The following is a 20,730-nucleotide window of genomic DNA, read 5'->3' on the forward strand; positions in this document are numbered from 1 at the left end:
TCAAACATCTGTAGCTCCCAATAACATAACCAGACACTGCTGGGAAAGTACTGTTATCAGTTTCTAAGACTACCTGACTGCAGGTGCTTACAGTGCATAGTAACAGGACAAGGATAATTATCCATGTTAGGGGGGGTACAGGTGACAACTCAGGCTAATAAGTAAGACAGACCTCTAAATTCAGAATTAAATTTCTACTTGAGTTTAACAAGAAGTGGCGAGGTAACTACTTAGCTAATAAGCTAGTATAGTTAATGTGTTAAGCAAGACTGAATCTTTTTAGTTTAAAATCAACTACATACTGATTTTAAAATAAATTAAAAATACACTAAAACCATGACAACTTGTCACCTGAATTTGGAACAACACTGAGTTGCTGAGTTATCTTGGCACCCAAAGTAGCAGTACAATACTGTGTTAAGTTCACTCGTGGCTAATGCACTAATACAAACAAGTTCAGTGCTTGCATTATGCCTTCAGAAATATGGAAAACTATAATCTTTTAAATCAGACCAACTTAAGGATATGGAAGTTATGACAGACAAATACTTTCATATAAGGATAACAGTTTCATTACTAGAATGTGCTTTAGCATAATTAGAGATGGAATACAGCCTACCACCTCTAGATACTTTTCAGTTATGCCACCACTAAACAAAACACTGATTTGCCTACATTTGTAACAGTGTGCTGTCTTTTGCAGGTATAATGTTTCATGTAACAAAATGCTGACAGGAGTCCACTAATACTACATGAAAAAAAATCAAAAATCGAACACTAGTACCTTACTCAGATTGATAAGTTAGCAGTTTTACAAGTACACTGTTTATGTATTACAGGCTACTGAGAAGGGATTTAATTACAGTGTATAAATGCCTGCAAGATGAGATGTTTGCCACTACTTAATTTAGTTTCATGAGAGATGGTATTAACAAACAACAAATAAATATAATAAAGCAGTAAAGATGGCATCTTTCAGCATAAGAATTGAAACACCGAAGAATAAACTACCTATCCTTTACAACACAGATTAAATATGAAATATTTTCAAACGCCTGATGACTGGTTTGGAGAAAAGGTGTACAAGCCTTACAATATGGACACAGACTCCTAGACAATCCCTGATGGGGTTTTGAGTCTGAGCTTCTAATTAGAACTAACACTACTGCATTCCGCCTACAGCTCTACCCACTCATAAACGGTCCTGATTCAAAAATATGAAGTTAGCTTCCATGTTGTGTTCTGACTTCAAAAATGAGCTAGGGTCAGTGTACAACTCATGTCCAATAAATAAAGGAAAACAAAAGATAAACGTTTCAAAACAATGCAGCTCAAGAACGCATTTACACAACTAATGAAATCTCCCCAACAAAGCTAAATTTGGTTATGTCAGTCATTGCATACTACCTTAACCTATTTTTATCTCACTTCTCCTCCCGAATAAAGCAGCTACCTTGTCACAGTTCTCCCATATTAGGTTGCTTCTAATTTTATATCACTGCATCAAGGATACTTGTTAAGACTTGTAAGCAACAATGGATGCTCTACCACATTTTACTTAACTAAACTTTCTTGAACAGGTTTTCTATTTAAATCTGATTTTGTACAGTATAAAGTACAGTTGTGTACACTTACCATAAATGTAGATGTTCGAGTGTATTCACTGCTGCAGTCATTACATTTGGGTAATCCTGCTGGCAGGTTGCCCTCAGCCGGCCTGAATTCCAAAGTCTTGGGTCCTGCGTTGGCTGCTGTCGCCCCTTCCCTGACGTCAGGTCATCAGGGGTATAAAAAGAAGCAGCCAATGCCATTTTCTTCAGTTTTTCTTGCTCCAGATGTCAGGTGCCCCCAAAAAGGGTAGCCAAACTTTATATAAATACACCAATATAAATGTTACCTTCATCTATAAGCAAGCAAATACACCACATAGGCAGTATAAATCAGAGAAGGAAAGATAAGATCCAAAAGAAAAAAGGGGGAAGGCGGGTGGGTAACCTGGACTGCAACAGTGAATACACTCGAACATCTACATTTATGGTAAGTGTACACAACTGTACTATGTTCTTCGTGTTTCACTGTTGCAGACATTACATTTGGGTAGAGTCCCAAAGCTATGGTTGGGAGGCTGGATCTAGACAACAGTAGGAGCGGGTATGATGCCCTGCAGAACTGCAGTGGCAAAGCCTGCCCTGGATTTAGAGTAGAGTGGCAGATGATGATGCTTTGTAAAGGTATGCAATGAACTCCAAGTAGCCACCTCTAAAATGTCTCTGGTTGGTACTCCCATGAGAAAGGCTGCTGAGGTGGCTGCAGCTCTGGTGGAATGAGGCCTAATGCCCTTAGGCACTGGCTTGCCATGGTGTAAGTAGCAGAAACGAATGCAGTGGCCTATCCACTTAGAAATAGTCTGCTTTGAGATAGGCTTTCCTTGTGATCCTGCAGCATATGCCACTAGTAATTGCTCTGTCTTCCTGAAAGCTTTGGTTCTGTCCAAGCAGAATCTAAGCTGTCTGTGTATGTCCAAAGAATGCAGAATTCTCTCTCCCCTTTGTTCTGTGGATTTGGGTAAAAGGTAGGCAGATTGTTGGCTTGGTTAAGCGCCACACTGGATACTACTTTAGGCATAAATGTTGGGTTTGTCCTCAGGGAGACCCTGTCTGGATGAAAAAGGATGAAAGGTTCCACAGCCATGAGCGCCTGTAGCTCTGAAACTCGTCTTGGAGAAGTAATTGCTAAGAGCAGAGCTGTTTTCCAAGATAAAAACTTCATATCAGCAGTAGCAGCTGGCTCAAAAGGAGGTAGGGTGAGCTTTTCCAAGACATAGTTGAGGTCCCATGCAGGTATTGGTAGTCTCCTTGGGGGCCTTAAATTTTTGGCTCCTCTGAGGTACTGACTTAATAAAGGATGAAAAGAAAGTGGTGGCTCTGTATTGTAATGAACCGAAATGGCAGAGGCTTGAATTTTAATTAATGAAAAAGATAGGCCTTTGTCCAGCATCTCAGTTAAGTATTGCAAAATCTGAGGAATATTTGGTACCGCTATATCTGTTTCCTTGTGCCTGGTTCCAGGCACAGAATCTCTTCCAGTTACCAGCATAAGACTTTCTAGTACTAGGAATTCTGGCTTGCAGAATGACATCCATCACAGCTTTACTGAGAGGTGTTTTTTGTATGACTACATTATCCGCCATGCCGCCAAGTTTAATGTCCCGAGTTGGCTGTGCATGATCTGATTGTTTTGCTGGCACAGTAGTCGAGTTATTTGAGGTAAGGTCCAAGCTGGGTATAAAGATAAGTTCCTTAGCATTGGATACCAGTACTGGCGTGGCCAGTCTGGGACAATCAGTATCATCTTTGGCTTCTCCTGTCTGACCTTTAGGAGCACCTTGGGGAGGAGAGGCAGTGGAGGAAAGGCATATACTGATGGGTTTTTCCAGCTGAAAGATAGGGCGTCCACTTTCCATGCTTGTCTGTGATAAGTCCTTGTGTAGAATCTTTTTAATTGGTGATTGAGAGGGGAGGCAAATAGATTTATGTCCGGGCATCCCCATTTCCTTGTTATCATGATGAAGACTTGTGGATCCAGCTTCCACTCATGGGGATCCATGAGGTTTCTGCTTAGTTCGTCTGCCAGAGTATTTTCCTTTCCTGGCAGGAATTGTGCCTGCAGATGTACTTTACTTGGTAAGTCAAAGCTATGTCCCACAAGGTCATGGCTAGTCTGCAAAGGGGGAAACAATGTGTGCCCCCCTGCTTGTTTATATACCACATGACCATGGTGTTGTCTGTCTTTATCAGTAGTTGTCCTGGATGAAGTAGGTCCTTGAAGGCAGTCAGGGCATTTTGAACAGCTAACATCTCTCTCTGATTGATATGTAGATGAATTTGGTTTGAGGACCATGTGTCCTGAATGCATCTTCCTGCCATGTGGGCTCCCCAGGCATAGTCTGATGCATCCGTTGTTAGTGTCTGCCTGACTGGAGGTAATGTGAATGGCTGTCCCCTTGTTCTGGTGACAAGCCTTTGCCCACCATCGAAACTCCTGTTGCAGGCGGGGAATGAGAGTAATGACTGTTTCCAGGCTGTGGCAATGTTGAGTCCAAACACTTTTTAGGTACCACTGAAGTTTCCTCATATGCAGTCTTGCATATGGAATTAGTAGGATGCAGGATGCCATGAAGCCTAAAGCCTGCAGAATTTTTCTTGCAGATAACTGGGCCTTTGTTGCCAACATTTTGAAATGGGTAGTCAGTTGTCTTTGTTTGTCTGGCATGAGATAAGCCATCTGGGCAGTTGTATTCAAGCTTGCACCCAGGAATGTAATCTCTTGTGAGGGTACTAGTTTTGATTTCTTTTTGTTGACTGTGTACCCTAGGCATATTAGAAGTCTTTTCACGAACGTCAGATGTTGAAGAAGAATGTCCTTGTTCTCTGCTTGAATGAGAGTCGTCCAAGTAAGGATATATTTGTATTCCTCTTAGTCTGCAGAATGCAATTATTGGTGCCACGCACTTTGTAAAGACCCTGGGTGCAGTAGATAAGCCAAAGTGCAGTGCAGAAAATTGGTAATGCATTGAACCTGCCTTGAATCTTAGGTATCTTCTGCATGATTGTCTGATTGGAACATGCAGGTATGCCTCTTTTAGATCTAAAGTCACAAGCCAAGCATTCTTGCCAGCATGGGCAGAAGCTGCTGCAAAGTCAACATTTTGAATTTTGGAATATCCAGGAAAGTGTTCAGAATAGATAGGTCCAGTATCGGCCTTGTCCTTTCTGGGTACCAAGAACAGTCTTGAGTAAAATCCTTGGCCCTGCTCTTGCTCTGGTACTTGTTGAATGGCCCCCATGTCAATGAGGGATGAGACTTGTTTTTGTGCCTCTGCCCATTGATTTTTTGGCAGATCTGGCCAGCCGTTTGCCTTTGGCAGAGTATGGAAACGGAACTTGTAGCCTTGTGACACTCTGTTTAGAACCCACTTATCCTGGGTTATGATGTGCCAATTTTGAGCAAAAAGTGCTAATTTTCCCCCTAAGGGTGCCGCCAGAAGGTAAGTGCTTGGTGCAGGCAGGGGGAAGTCATTGAGACTGTTTTCTGTATGTTTGTGCTCTATCTTCTCCAGCTTTGGAGGTAGAAGCACTGTAAGAACCTTGCGCCTGGGATCTGCCCTTAGGACGCCTGGATCTGCCCCTTTGAGGTCTGTCTGACACAGGAAAGGAACAATTTTTCGTAGGCCAGTATCTACTAAACCTAGGTAGCTGTACTTGTAAAAAAAATCTTTGACAGTTTGCATAGATTTAGCTTTATCCTCCATTTTCTTTAACACCTCTTCTGCCTTAACACCAAACAAAGTAACATGCTGTAAAGGTGCATCTAGTAATTTAACTTTAACATGATCAGGCAGATTCTGTTCCTTTAACCAAGCATGCCTCCTAATTACAGAACCAGTAGCTGCGGCCCTGCAGGAGGCCTCCAAAGAATCAAAACCACATTGCAAAGTATGTTTTCCAAATTGTTCTACTGCATACAATAAATCCTGCATTTCATTGTTTTCTGCACATTCAGAATTTAACATTTTCTGCTTAAACAATCCCATGACATGTTGCTAATACTTAAGCATATGAAATTGACAGTTTAAGGCCCTTACAGCCAAAGTTGCAGATGTGTAAACCTTCCTTCCCCATCTATTCAGTGCACTTGAATCTCTGTCAGAGGGGGTTGGGTTTTTTGCCATGGAAGCCTTGATTCCCTTTGGACCCTGTGAAATAGTTTCTAGGTCAGCAGCAGGGTTTTTAAAAATAAATTTGTGTGAGTCGGGTACCCTGTAATATCGGTCAGACTTAACAGGAGCTGGGGGTAAGGAGTCAGGTGTCAGACTAGACTCCGAAAACACATCTACAATGTCTAACACAGGTGGAATGGCTGGAGGCCTGTGCTGAGGTAGTAAAAGAAAATCCATGAGCCTCTTTTTAGATTCTGAAAAATCTTGGCTCTCCCAGTGGAAATGCTCCCTCATGGTATGCAAGGTTTCCCCAAAGGAATAGTCCTCAGGAGGAGATGCTGAAGGAATAGATTCTTCAGCATCAGAATCCTCATGGGGGAAAGAGAATATTCCTGATCAGAAGAGGAATCAGAAGAAATAGAAACCTGATCTGAAGATTCATAGTCAGTGTCTTGCCGAGGCCTCTTATCAGGTGGGGGATGGGAACCCCTGATAAAGGTAATCAAGTCTTCGGCCATTTTGAGCATCTGTTTTTTGGGCATAGAGGCCTGTCCACGTGGCTCTTGAGTTTGTTTCCTTGCTTTAGAAGGGGCTTTAGTCTTTGCCTTTGAAGCTGAAGTCGTTTTAATGTAAATATGTTTAGGTCTGAATACACCCTCAGAAGTCGGTACCTGCTCAGCGGCTCCGGACCCATCTGAGGGATTAGCGTCTGAGGCTCCAATACTTTGAGTATTCAGCGGCATGGCCGACTCCAAGTGGGAGTCGGTAGCGGCCTGCAACTCTAAAGTAGCGGGCTTCAGGGGCTGAGAAAGCGTCTCACTGAGAACCGGCGAACCGATAACTGGCTTAGGAGAAGCTTCGTCGTCGGTTTTGGGCCTCGGCTGTTTTTCTCTATCCTTTTCTTTGCGTTTTTTGTAAACTCCGGTAGTCGGATGGCTATCCGACGACATTTCAGGATAATTAAACTGGCGTCCAAAATAGTTTAAAGCAAAATCATACCGAAGCTTAATAGTGCATTGGTTCAATCTAGCACAAAACCGACAACCAGTAACGTTGTGATCAGGGCCTAGGGCAAGGAACACAGTAAGAATGAAAATCCTTATGCGGTATTTGCTTACCACAAGAAATACAATTATTAACTTTTTCTGACATCGGTCTGGACCAAGAAAAAAGTTTCCCCAACAGGGTACTTAGCTTTATTGAAGACTTCGGATCTTTAACTCAAACATGAAAATCTCAGGAGTTGGCCGACTGGCACTTGCGAACTGCTTCAGCTTCGGGCACCGCACGGCAAGAAAGACTGAAGAAAATGGTGTCAGCTGCTTCTTTTATACCCCTGACGACCTGACGTCAGGGAAGGGGTGACAGCAGCTGACGCAGGACCCAAGACTTTGGAATTCAGGCCAGCTGAGGGCAACCTGCCAGCAGGATTACCCAAATATAATGACTGCAACAGAGAAACACGAAGAACATCTACTTTCTATCACACCCAAGCAATTTTTCAAACAGGGCACAGGACAACTTTGGATCAGTACATTATTTCAGAAAACAAATGTTAAATAAATACAGTGCATTAACATTTTTTACACAGGGTTGTATCTAAATTTGTTGTTTAAATTTATGAGTATTCAATATTTTTATTAAATGGCTGAAAAAGAGAATTTTTCCTTCATGTGTGGCAACATTACATACAGCAGTTTTACCTGTGATGGTAATCGCATCTGCAGAAATCGGCTGCTGGCTTAGACTGCTGTTCTCCGAATCAATATGCAAACTAATAAACTCTGGTTCATCAATTGACATTTGCTGTTTTGAAGCAACATCTGTTTCAGATGCACCCATAGCTATGGCATCTGTTCCAAAGCTAAAACCTACAGGTAGACACAAAACAGCATTTACATAACTGTAAAAGTACTGAACTTTCCTCCCAGCTGACATTTCTAAAAACATGGACTGCTTCAAAAAACAAAATGTAATTATTAACAGTAAAACAAATAATTTAACAGCTTTGTATATTTGCATGTACCATAAACATTTTGCACCTCACTCGAAGTATTGATAACACCTGTAAAATTATCATCAGTTAAGGCTTGTTTCCATGGCGCAGAGGAATGGAACCTTTACGGTGACCCAGGTTTTATCGCAAGATCTGTGTAGCATGGTGGGTTAATGCAGTGTGCTATAGTTGAGAGGGGGCTCAGGTTCAGACTTTGCAGAGGTGTTTATGTTCCATTATAGAGCTGACATAAGTATGTTTTTTGCAGTTTAACTATTCAGTGTTTCTCATCAGTACTGCACTGTTTTTATTTGCTTAACAGTACTGCACTGCTTTTATTTCCTTGACTGAATTATTTAATTTTCTGTGTCTGCATTTATATATTTGCTGACCTCTGGTTAAAATGTTGTTTCCTGATCTTTGCTGTACTTTTTTATTTCTGTTCTAATGCATTTGGCACAGCACTTTAGCTTGACTAACTGGTTCCACATAGGGGGTCCTTTACAACTTTCTGGGGCAGCAGGGAGCTTGTGGTGATCTCATTCCAGAGTGGAAAAACTGGTCAAACAGCTTCTGTGTTACCTGACTGCCTCAAGATGTGGCTTTGGAAGGGCCTTTTATCTTGCTGGTATAAAAAAACATTACCTTTGTGTGAATTTCTGCTTATCTTGCTAGAAGCTCCATTGTGCCTGACAGAGTGTGGAATTCCAGAGCTGGCATAAATACATTTCTGCACTTTAACTATTCAGTGTTTCATATCAGTACTGCACTGTTTTTATGTATTTGCATAACAGTATTGCACTGGTTTTATTCATTTGCTGACCAAATAATTTACTTTTCTGTGTCTGCATTTATATATTTGATGACCTCTGGTTGAATTTTTGTACTTCTCCTGCCCTCCCACCCAGCTGCTGTTGTGTTCTTAATGTTGGTGGCTTTTGCCGTTTCCTGCCCCTACTGTAAATTTGATCTGGGACACTCCTCCCAGTCCCATCTCATTAGCTCATTCTACCTAATACAGAGATCATTTGGGAAGACCAAACCCCTTAGTTCCTTAACCTTGAATTATCTTCAGTTCCTCCTCTCTCCCTTTCCACTTTACTAACAAACAAGAAAAAAAAACACTTTATTCAGCTGCTTTTACTGTATTTGTGATTCTTCCTCCTACTCTATTGCTTCATCCTGCTTTTTTCTGCTACTTGCTGCTGCTGCTTGTTTTCTAAAGTGTTCAACTGCATCTTTTCTGTTGCATTTACTACTGCTTGTTTATAGCTTGCTTAAATTGCAAGTGTTATTCTAAGCTTCTTAGTTTTGGTTTAAGCAGTTGGGCTTTAGGCCTATCCCTTAGCTCTCCCTTGTCTCCCTCTCTCAGACGCTGACAAATTTGGATGGACAATGTCCTACAGTTTCTCCTGCCAGTCTGGTTGATATGGACATCTAAAGACAGTGTAGCAACTGCCTCATGTACACAAATAACTATCTACTAACACCACCTAAGAACACAATTTGAGAGAGAAGCAATTACATTAGGAACCTACAGTATATGCTCTCTCCCTCACAAGCCAGTATATCTGGCACTGAGAAGGTTGCCAACACAATCACTACACCTCAGCCACCACCCACACCTACACAACACACACCCATATATGCGGAGGTCCTCAACAAAAACATACCCAAACAAAGGAAACCTCCAAGGCAAAAACGCACACAATCTCCACAGCCATCCACACCACATACCATGCACAGTTCACGCACCTGTGTCTCACAGCCACTAAGGCCTAACCATAAACCCAACATATTAGTCATAGGAGACTCCATTGTAAGACACACACATGTGCCTCTCACCGGGCTGGATAAGGAGAAAGTCACGGTTAGCTGTCTGTCAGGGGCCAGAATCCATATCACATATGCACTCGTCTCTCAAAAAGAGGTACCATTTACCTCTGTCACAGTCCATGTTGGCGTGAATGACATGAGATGTACCTCCCTGGACTATATGGAGAGAGGCATGACTGAACTCGCTGAATATATGTCCCAGGCGGGTATGTCCTTAGCCTTAAGCAGCATTCTACCATCACCCAGAATGATGCGTCAATACAAACAGAAAATGATTGACTTTAACAATTGGCATAGTTTCTGGTCTCATTCCAGGGGGATTCAGTAAATGACAGCCTGGGAAGATATGATCAACAGACCATGATGCTTTGCCAGAGATGGCCTGCATCCGTCTCACTTGGGCTTCAGGCTTCTGGGAAAAGCTCTTGTCTCCCCCATAGTGGCTTTTTTAGGAAAAGTGATGAGGTTAAAACTACCAACGTAAAAATTTCAACAAAACGTACATTACAGGTCATGCTGCTAAACGCTAGGAGTCTAAACATGAAACTTCACTCATTGCAATCATTCTTAACCTTGGAAAATGCTGGCATTTGCGCAGACACAGAAACCTGGTTCAAAGTTGCAGAGAGCACCCCCATCCAGCCTTACCTGGTTACTCCTACTATCATACATTCAGACCCCAAACTGTGGTCAGTAAAGCCAAAGGAGGTGGAGTTTCAATTTATATTAAAGACGTATACACCGGGCTTGTCAAACAGTATGACGCACAGGAGACAATGCAGGTGCAGTTAACCATTAACAAGACCCTTACACAAATCACAGCTAGTTACTGGCCCCCAAATCTGACTCAAGACTCCCAATCAGACTATCTTGATCTCTTCAAATCTATCAAGATTCAACCCTTTACCCTGATCCTAGGAAACTTTAACTACCCAAAAACAGACTGGAAGAACTACTCATGCCAGAACACAAATGCCTAGAGATTCCTCGATTTTGTCAATGCAAATTCTTTGGAACTGCTAGTCGATACCCCCACAAGGGGTGATAATATCTTGGACTTGTATTAACCAACATGAGTAACCACTGCAGCATTCCTGCAGTATCATCCTCCCTGGTAAGATCAGACCATAAAGCAGTCACTTTCAAAGTCACCACCTCCTCCAAACCCCCCCTCTAGCTATGGTCAAAAAAAAAAAAAACTTCCCCAAAGCTGACGACAACCTCCAGAGGGATGCTATAAACAGCTTCACAGCCCCGTCCCCCTCTCTAGGGACTGGCATCAGCATCTAAAACTATACCAAAGCAATATACAAAACATTTATATAGATGCATGGAATCAGGAACACTCGACAGGACTAATTCAGCCTCCACAAGGAAGAGTAAACCTGTCCGGTGGACATCTGCAATAAACAAACTCTATAACAAAAGGAAAACATTGCTGTCCAGGACCAAGAAGGAGCAGGTGCCCAAATGGAAGCAATCTCTCCTTAGCCTGAACAAGCAAATAAGAGCAATAGTGAAAGAATCCAAAGAAAACTTTGAGTCCAAATTGGCCACATCTACTATAGACAATCATAAGGCCTTCTTCACACATGTCTGCAATCTCAAAGGAAGCACCCAGATCTGTTCAGAACTGGTGGTAAGGACACCACATATACACATCCTGTAGATACAGCAAACTTGCTGGCTGACACATGCAGTGAAAACTTCACCCCCCTGTCCCCTCATCCATAAATCAGGGCATTCCCAGTACCTGCCCCTTTCCCCTTATATCTAGGGAACATGCCATCACTGCTTTCTCAAAGGCAAAAAATACAGCCTCCATGGGACCCGATAACATCCCAGGCTGCATCCTACATGAACTCAGGCAGGAACATGCAGCACTATTAGTCGCCCTATTCAACCACAGCCTGAGAACCGACTTTGTCCCAGCTCTGAGTGGAGGACAGCCACTGTCATCCCTTTGCACAAAGCTGGAGCGTCCACTGATCTGGGAAATTATACACCCATCCGTCTAACTAGCCTGATCTGTAAGGCCATGGAATGGATTATCATGGGCCTCATTAACAAGAACATTGGCAACCTCAAAACACTCGATCCCACACAGTTTGGCTTTGTCAAGGGGAGGTCATGTCTGTTAAATCTGGTTGACTTCTTTGAGACTGTCACAAAAGCCATGGACAAGGAGAAGACCGTGTACACTGCCTACCATGACCTGGCCAAAACCTTCAAAATTATTCCCCACTAGGGCATAACACACAAACTCTCAACTAGGCATCAATTTGTATGTTACCACATGGGTAGCTAACTGGTAAACTGATAGAACCCACCTAGTTACAATAGGGGAAGCCACCTCAAGCAATAGACCCGTAACAAGCAGCATACCCCAGTTTTTGGTCTTAGGGCCTCTGTTATTTGGGATATACTTTTCTGAGGTGCAGCCCAAAACCAGTGGGCTATGGCTGACCAAGTTGGCAGATGACTGCAAGCTGGGTGCTGTCAAATTCCCCTAGTGATGTGGACATCCTCCAAGAGGGTCTCACCCAAACAAATGACTGGTGCCAGAAACATGGCCTCAAGCTGAATATCAAAAAATGCATCATCATCCCCTTTGGGGAGAGTGATGTCTCCATATATTATCACATTAACAACGTCCTAAGCACGCAATCAGTCGTGAGGGATATAACAGCAACCTGACTTTTGACCACCATGTTGCTTCCATTGTACAGAAAGCTTTCTAAATGGTCCACCTCATAGGTAAGGGTATCTCATCCAGGGGCATGAAGGTCATAACATCCCTGTATTCTTCTTTTATAAGGCCCATTATTGAGTACAATGCCCCACTTGGCATGTACCTCACAAAGCACATGCAGCAGCTGGAGATACCACAGCGGTTCCTCACTAGGAGAATCCAGGGCCTCAAAAATCTACCATACATAGATAGGCTAAAAGCCCTATTCCTCTGTTCAGTTTCATACAGACTCCTCAGAGGTGAACTCTGTCTGGCATTACAAGGCGATCTCGGAACCTGCCTTGATTGGACTGTTGCATAGCTGCAAGTTAAGCTCCACTCGAGTAACCTGCACGAGCGGCCTCAACTTGGTCTGTGATATCAATAGGACTTGTTGGTGGGACAGATTTGTGTCCCAGAGACTCCCCCATTGTGGAACAGGCTCCCTCTCCAGGTCAAGCAGAGTACCTCTTTACCCCTTTTTAAGCGCAACCTGGATAACTGGATGGGAAATGGAAAATACATCCCTGGGATTCCATGTGTGTCCCTGCTGGACATGGGCACCGGGTGCTGACTTGTCTAAACATGAGCTAAACTTGTGGCTACGCTTATAAGGGCCTCAGGGCCAATAGCCTAGTAACTTCCTATGATCCTATGAGTAGCTCCTAGTACTAGAGTAGCCACGCAGGGAGGGGGAGGAGTGAATGGATGAAGCACGTACTCAGAGCAAGTAAGGCAGTATAATTTCCCAAGTGGAGACAGGAGAGACTGCTGTTAAGTGCTTTGAGGAAGTAACAGGGCTGCTCTGGGGGATATCCTCTGTGGTCAGCATATTGCATGTCTCCTCCCAATTGTTCTGGCAGGTGTGTGCAGGAACGTCAGGACAAAACTTGAACCACCACAGATGGCTGTCTAAACGATGCCCCATCCTAAATGATCCCTGTTTTGAGATAGGAAACAAATTAACAGACTGGTCCAACTATCACACATTCCTGCCCAGCTACAACAATTAAATCACTTCAGACAATGAATCTGTAAAATACATTTGGTGCTAAGGGTCCATTTTTTAACTATTAAGTCTAGAAATCATAATGATATGCTTCCTTCAGCTATACTAAACAGCAAAACTAACTGCAGCAGTGGGAGTGGGGCACGTATGAAAATATCGAAGTACTCACCACACCAACTGATCTTTACAGGGGTCTCATTCAATGGGTAGAATGCATGGGCAAAGTCATTTCCATGCACATCTTGTGTTCTTCCTAAATGTTGAGCTTCCACACTCAGAGTGCATGTGCCCACATTCAAATATATTAGGCATACCTCTCAACTGCATGGCACAGACCAACTAGGTGGCCACCTAGGGCACCGCTCTAGCAGGGGCACTTTTCCAGTAATCTGGATGATGTAGATAGAACAGGATGGGGGCATAGGGTGGTGTTGGGGGGCACTGTGGAAACATTTTACCTAGGGCACCAGTTCACCAACGGCCGGTCCTGCTCAACTGTCACTGATTTTTAGTAACATCCCTGATTTTGTCTCAATATTTATCTCTATCCCTTTTAATCCCCCTAAAACTGGTGAATTTTGTAGAAAAAGTAGTGAATTATACTTACAGTTCCTCTCCAGTTTGAAACACTTGCAATCATAGTCACATAAAGGTTGCAACAATACAGCTGCACTATAAACAAGGCAAGTTTACATACAAAATTGCTACTGCTGTAACACAACTAAAGAAGCCACGAGCACGAGGCTGGCAACAGAAGTGGATCATCATATGGCTTCACGTCTTTTAAGACAGAAATGTAATTGACAGTGAACATCTAGACAATGCAACAAATGCTCTCACCTGCTGGAATATTGTTAAAAAAACAGGAAAATTAATTACTTGATAGAGAAATATCTCAGTTTTTACCTAAGGAGCAAAGGTTCGGCTACTCAGTAGAAAAACTCTACCCTTGTTATTCAAAACCCCTTTATATTATACTTCATAAGTGCTGAATCCAGGAAATCTTCCTGTACTGAGGTTACACTTACTAGAAACATAATATAACAAATATTTATACCACCTGCTGGTTCAAAAAGGATACAATAAACCCTAGCATAAAAATTCAAATTTCAAAGACAGTAAGGTATCTTAAGGAACAGTCCAAGTGGGAAGGTATGCCCCCCCCCCCAAAAAAAAAAACTCACATACTTTTAAGATCAGCTAAAGAAGAGTTTCTACTCTGATGGAAATTATAAATGATTGTTAAATGAACTTTGTGAAGAAGCCCGGTCCTTTATAAAAAATGACAACTAAACACTGGAATACCTCTGACATCAGGACTGAATAACAACCTACTACTTGCTCTACTGCTCATAAATGGCATTTAATCTACTTACTCTTACATATCTTCCAAGTGGAAGTCTTTTGTGTTGTCACAGGGATCTAAACTGCCTGTGGAAGGAACAATATGTCCCTGGCCATTAAGGCAATAGGAGAAACCATGATGTTACTTGAAAGACTGCAGCTATGGCAGAGGATTACCAGCCAAATGGGAAAGGAATCCTTTTTTGAGATCTGATGACAACAAGCTTTTCTAGCAGGTGAGAACACAACAGCAGGAACCAAAGTTGTCTAGGTCAGTACAACACTATGAAGATGACAGTGGCCTTTGGCATCTTTGCTTTCTGCTTAAATTTCATTATTAGTGGTAATGGGGGAAGCTTAAAGAAGCCCATAAATGAACTATTGAACCAGGATTCCTGGAGAAGGGGTGACCTAAATATACATGAGTTGCATTTGGTGTCGGTCAGAGACACACAAGTCACAGCAAGGCCTTCCTCAGTGGCAGAAGATGGTGTTTGCTGCTGAGTGACTCACCAAGGGTATCACTACGGATGCATTATTAGTCATCAGGTGAGCCTGTCGTCCTGCTAGATGGCTTGTCTGGGGATATCGGTTGCAATGAGAAAGCAAAGTGTTGACATAGCCCATTCCCATAACCTTGCTGTGTCCCAACACAGAAAGGAGGAGTGGATTCTACCCTGGTTACTGATAAACCAAACCATTCTCATACTGTGTGAGTAAACAAGCATTCACATCCTGATCAAGGGAGTCCTGCAGTTCATGTGACATTATGAGGACTTCCCTCATTTCCAGTTATAACCATGACTCTACAGCGGCTTGCCATAAACAATGCTGCCCATGCCTCCATAGTGACAGTCATAACGAGGGAAGAAAGTACAAATGAACAGCCCTAAGAAATGGTGCTCTGCTGAAGCCATCAATGGAGAGGCTACTTGCAAATCTTTGACAAATGGATAGGAATTGATGTGGGATATAAATTCTGATTCCACTGGACAGTGAGCATCCACTGATGAACTCCTATTCTTCACCTTGCAAAGAGAACAAATAAAATATCGTAGGTACCACTGACCCAATGCCTTGGGGAAAAGATCTGCTATTTGTCTGGTGGATCTATGAGGATCATGAATGGCTGCCTGAATGCTGCTCAAAGTCAGATAATAGACTTATCACATAAGTTCTTGTGCCCTGACTGAAGCTGATAAAGGTCTGTGCTTTTAAGATCTCCTACTTTAACTCTGTAGTACTCATTGATATCACCAAGGTCATAAACAGACACAAAGTGGCACACTCTTTGCCCTAATTAAAGATCCCTTGTGTAGGCTGCAAGCAGACAGTCACACAGATAGCAGAAAACATTAAAAACACTTCAGATTTCAAGCTGCTACTGCTGCATATAATTTGGTTAATACCCTAGGAGATCTGGTGACAGAACATGGAAAATAGAAATACTATGACTGGCTTCTACCCTTAAGATCATAAATCTGCTAGACACCCTGGCAATATTTATGTGCAATAGGTATCCTGGATAACTAAGGATGACATCCCCTCCTGCAAACATGGTCGAATGGAGTGTACAGTGACCATTCATATCATTGTTTTTCTTGTGTACTACTTTAAACCGTGTAACTCCAATGAGGATGTGAAGCTGTCCATCTTCTTGGGAAACAAAAAGAACTATGGATAAACTCTGAATCACCTCTGGTCTCTAGTCTGGTGTGCCCTTCTTGATTAATCTCTTTAAGAGAATGTTTGTTATACCCATCCTGGCAATTTGTCGTTGATAGGCTATGATGTCTGGAATAAAGAATGTTGGCCTTGCTGAGAATCTAAAGGGGATTTGCTTCTGGATATTACCTCCCCAATGTACTTATCCTTTTGTAATGCCCACCAGGCAGAAAAGTGCAGGGACTTACAGCCAGAAAATGAAAGCCAGGTAGCTCCTCATTCATTCGGCAGCTGACTTACTGAAGGTGAAAGCACAGTTATGTAAATAAACTTCGAACAGCAGCAAACGTTGGAATGAATTTTCACCATGGCAGGGCTAGCCACCCGGCAGTGTAAACCTTGGCTCGAGAGGATTGTCACTGTTGAAGTGACACCCCGACCCCATGTGCAAAATGGGAAAAAGAGGTTGAGGATGGATGGATGAAACAGCAGAGGTTTGAATGATCACTGCTACAACAGCCTTAGCATTAGCTATATGGGGTAAAGTGTGCATATCGTATAACACCCGAACAGCTTCCAAAGCTTCAATGTACCTTTCATGACCCCAGACCATCAGTAAACTTTAGCTAAGCCGACTAAAAAGACAGGTTTGGGAACCAACCCTTCACAGCTTTCATACCATCAGAGGCAGGAAGGATGAGACCTGAAAGAACAGTGCTAGGAACAATATTTTACGTATATATATATATATATATATATATATATATATATATATATATATACACACACCTTTGAATAAACAACACACTAAGAACATGGGGTGGGGTGGGGAGCTGCTACTGCAGTACAGATCATTTGAACATCTACTGTTATGGCAAGTTTACTTACACAACTGTAGTAAGTTCTTCATACAGATCATTGCTGCAGTAGCCTTAGCTATACAGCAAGATTACCCTAGCTTAGTACATTTGGGAGGTGGAAGGAGAAGGGTCCAGCTGTAACTGGAGAATGGCCCTAGCAAAGCCTGATCTAGACTTAGTGAAGGATTCAAGCTTGTAATGCTCTACAAAAGTAGGCACAGAGGACCAACTGGCTGCTCTAGAACACTTCTAGAAACCAACCCTTTCCAAAAAGTCAGAAAAAGCGAAAGCCCTGGTAGACTGGGTCTTCACCCTGCCTGGAATATTTTCTGTTGTAGTCAGTATAATAAATGGTAATGACCTGAGAAAAAAACATATGGAAAAACTCAGCTTTGACCCAGACTGTCACCTACTCTTACTTCCACAAGAAATTAACAACTGATCCAAGAAAAACTAAGTTCTGTCACTAGAGTACCCAAGTTGTCTGTGGACATCCAAGGTATGGTATTTAATGTTCAGGAAAGAAAATGGGGAGATGGATAGTTTGGCTTAATAAACTTGTATACCACGTTAGGCATAAAAGGAGAATTAGTTCTCAAATAAACCCCATTACTGTGAAAAATGAAATATGGTTGACTTGCCATAAGAGCTTGCGACTCGAGATACTCTTTTTGCAGATGTCAGTAGAACTGATTTCTATGTTAAGAACTTCAAGCCAACCAGGTTAGCAGGTTCCAACAGTGAAAATGTTAGCTTCTCTAACAGAAAATTAAGATCCTAAAGGGGCCACCGGTTTTCTTGGAGACCTCTTATGTAAAACCCCTTTCAAAATCATTTTGACATGAGAGAGCAGTAAAAGATGAGGATCCATGGACAAACATGATGAAACAGCTGATAAATGAACCTTGACAAAGGAGTAGCAAAGACTATAGGATAGTAACTCCCACAAATATTGAGCAACCAGAGAACACCTAGCCTTGAATGGGTGCTGGTTATGTTACTGGCACTAACTAGAAAACCTTTTTCATTTTTTTTCCACACACCTTTACTGAATTATTTGTGACACAGGCAAATTTACATTCATATAAAAGTAATCAAACTATATTAACATAACAAACATTTTACTTCACATATACTGCTACATATCATATAACCTAAGCTATATGACATACATTATTGAATTCCTGCTTTTTTTAAGAAACATCTTCATTAAATCATCACTTACTACACAGACAATCATACATTTATATAACTAAAAACAAACCACACAGAAACAATCCTAGCTGCAAGCATTTTACACCACAAACCATAATGACACACTCCCAGTTGCAAACACTATACATTCACTTATAATCTACCCAATCTTTCTCACTCAAACATTATATAGCTCATTTAAGTCCTGATGACTTTTAGGCCTCATTCCTCCTTGTATAAACTGTTCCCACAATTCCAGTTTTTTCCTATGTAGTTTGCTCCTACCCTTTTCTAAAGATCTCAACTCCAGTTGTTTTATCTCTGTTACTATATTCACTACTTCCAGAACAGTTGGTTTAGATTTTGATTTCCATTTTCTAGTAATTGCTTTCTTGGCAGACATTATTACATGCAGCAAGGCCTTACCATGTCTAGGCAATTCTGATTCTGTACCATAGCTCAGAAAAATCATCTCCCACATTAGACCAATCTGCCCTCCCAGCATCTCTGACAGTGCAATCCCCAGGGAATCCTTAAAGTCCGCCAACTCACCACACTCCCAGAAAATATGTTCCCAACCATCTCTTTCTCCCCCTTCACACCTCCAACATTTACAGTTTACCCGAGGAAAAATTCTCTGGAGTATACACGGGGTATAAAGATATCTATGTAAACATTTCCAGGCAAAAATCCTAAATCTTCTAGATTTTGTTGCATATTTGGGAAACAGACATACCATCTTCCAATCGTTTCTTTGTGAATTGCTTATCCAATCTCTCTTCTGAATCCTTTCTAACCTCCTCTGATTGACTCTTATAGTTATTGTGCAATATTTTATATGTTCTACTAATTATTCCTTTTTTAATGGCAGCTTCTGTTCTAGAGTATATTAAAAATTCTATCATTGCTGGTCTTTCATTTAGGAATCCCCCTATTTTTTTCTCTTTGCCTATACTCTTATATCAATCCCTGATAGAGAAGGCAATCTCTAATCTACAGTCCAAATAAATTCTTGGTGTATTCCCATTCTTTCATCTTTCCCTCTCTAGTTATTTGCTCCCAATACATTGATTCCTTTGCCAGTTTTCTCCAAAAAAATTCCAGCCCCCTCTTGCCTAATATCAGTATCCCTAATTACTGTCATCCCTGTCGACAGAATCTCCTTTCTCCATTCCCACGTTAGTTTAGTTCTTTATGGATATAATATTCTGCATGATTATTCTTTTTAAGGCGTACATCCAAAATCCCAGTCTATCCTTTTTTCTTGAGTTTCCCCCATGTTTGTTCATCATCCCTTTCCACTTTTAATTATAGTTTTCTGCTTGCGCTACGTATAGGAGCCTTAACTGTGTAGCTCTGAAATACCGCTTCAAATTGAGTAATCCCAATCTGCCCCGTTCTACTGGAAGAAGCACCTTATCCCAATTGACACTTGCCATCTTCACCTCCCAGATAAAGTAATTCAGATCTTTATTAAATGCTTCCCACAACTTCTTCTCTAGTTGATAAAAATATGCCTGACCTGTGTATAAGACTAAAGGAACTAAACATGTTTAAATGTTTGCATCTTACTATCCACAGCCATACAACAAAGCTTCCATTTTCTCAGTTTTTTGTATTATCTTTTGTTTAGTCTCTGCCCAAATATCCTTAGCTGCCACACTAGAATTATTTTTAATCCAAACTCCTAAATAGTTCATTTTAGATTCACATTTTACTCCCAATGCCACAAAATGTGGTAGAGAATAGATTTTTTTTTATCTCATACTCGTTTATCAAACTAGTCCCGAAAATGACCGTACACACTAGATACCTCCCAGACCACTCCAAAATCACTTTAAACCTCAATGGAATCACAATGAACAACACAATGAAAAAAAGGTTACAACTGGTCATTGAACCCCAACCTCCTAACCAAAAAGGAAATAATAAACATTCAAACCTTACTCAAATCAACCCTATCTAAAATTATTAATCCCAAACTACCGGTAGATATAGAATGGGCGGCAACCAAAGCCCAAATTAGGGGAATACTTATTAAAAAAGCATCCTACTATAAAAAATTAATCTTAAAGAAGAACAAGACCTAGAAGCCAAAATTCAAAAGCTTGAGAATGACCTATTAACAAATTATAATACCCAAACTGAATCAGAAATCCTGAAACTTCAAAAGACCTATACCTATTACATAACAGCAAATTATTCTTTTATGATACCAAAATGCTAGCTAACTATGCTAACAAAATACAAATACCATCGCGAGCACTGGCCGGAATCATAACCCAAACTAAACCCTCCTCCCAAATATCTGAAATACTCTATGAAAATACCCATTACACGAATATTGAAGATATTAGTAAAATCTTCAAACGAATA

General features: G+C 41.5%; 1 protein-coding gene across 7 annotated transcripts in view; it reads right to left on the bottom strand.

Annotated features, from left to right (window-relative positions):
* Positions 1–20,730, bottom strand: part of RALGAPA1 (Ral GTPase activating protein catalytic subunit alpha 1) — a 5,382,632-nt gene that overhangs the window by 2,365,308 nt on the left and 2,996,594 nt on the right. For all 7 annotated transcript variants that reach the window (XM_044074134.1, XM_044074135.1, XM_044074129.1 and 4 more), the window contains one exon: positions 7,423–7,590. In XM_044074134.1, coding sequence (XP_043930069.1) covers positions 7,423–7,590 — 168 coding nt within the window. The remainder of the gene's footprint in view (positions 1–7,422; positions 7,591–20,730) is intronic.

Source organism: Protopterus annectens, chromosome 6.part0, assembly GCF_019279795.1.
Source record: "Protopterus annectens isolate FY-2018-M chromosome 6.part0, PAN1.0, whole genome shotgun sequence".
In the NCBI taxonomy this organism is placed as follows: Eukaryota; Metazoa; Chordata; order Ceratodontiformes; family Protopteridae; genus Protopterus; species Protopterus annectens.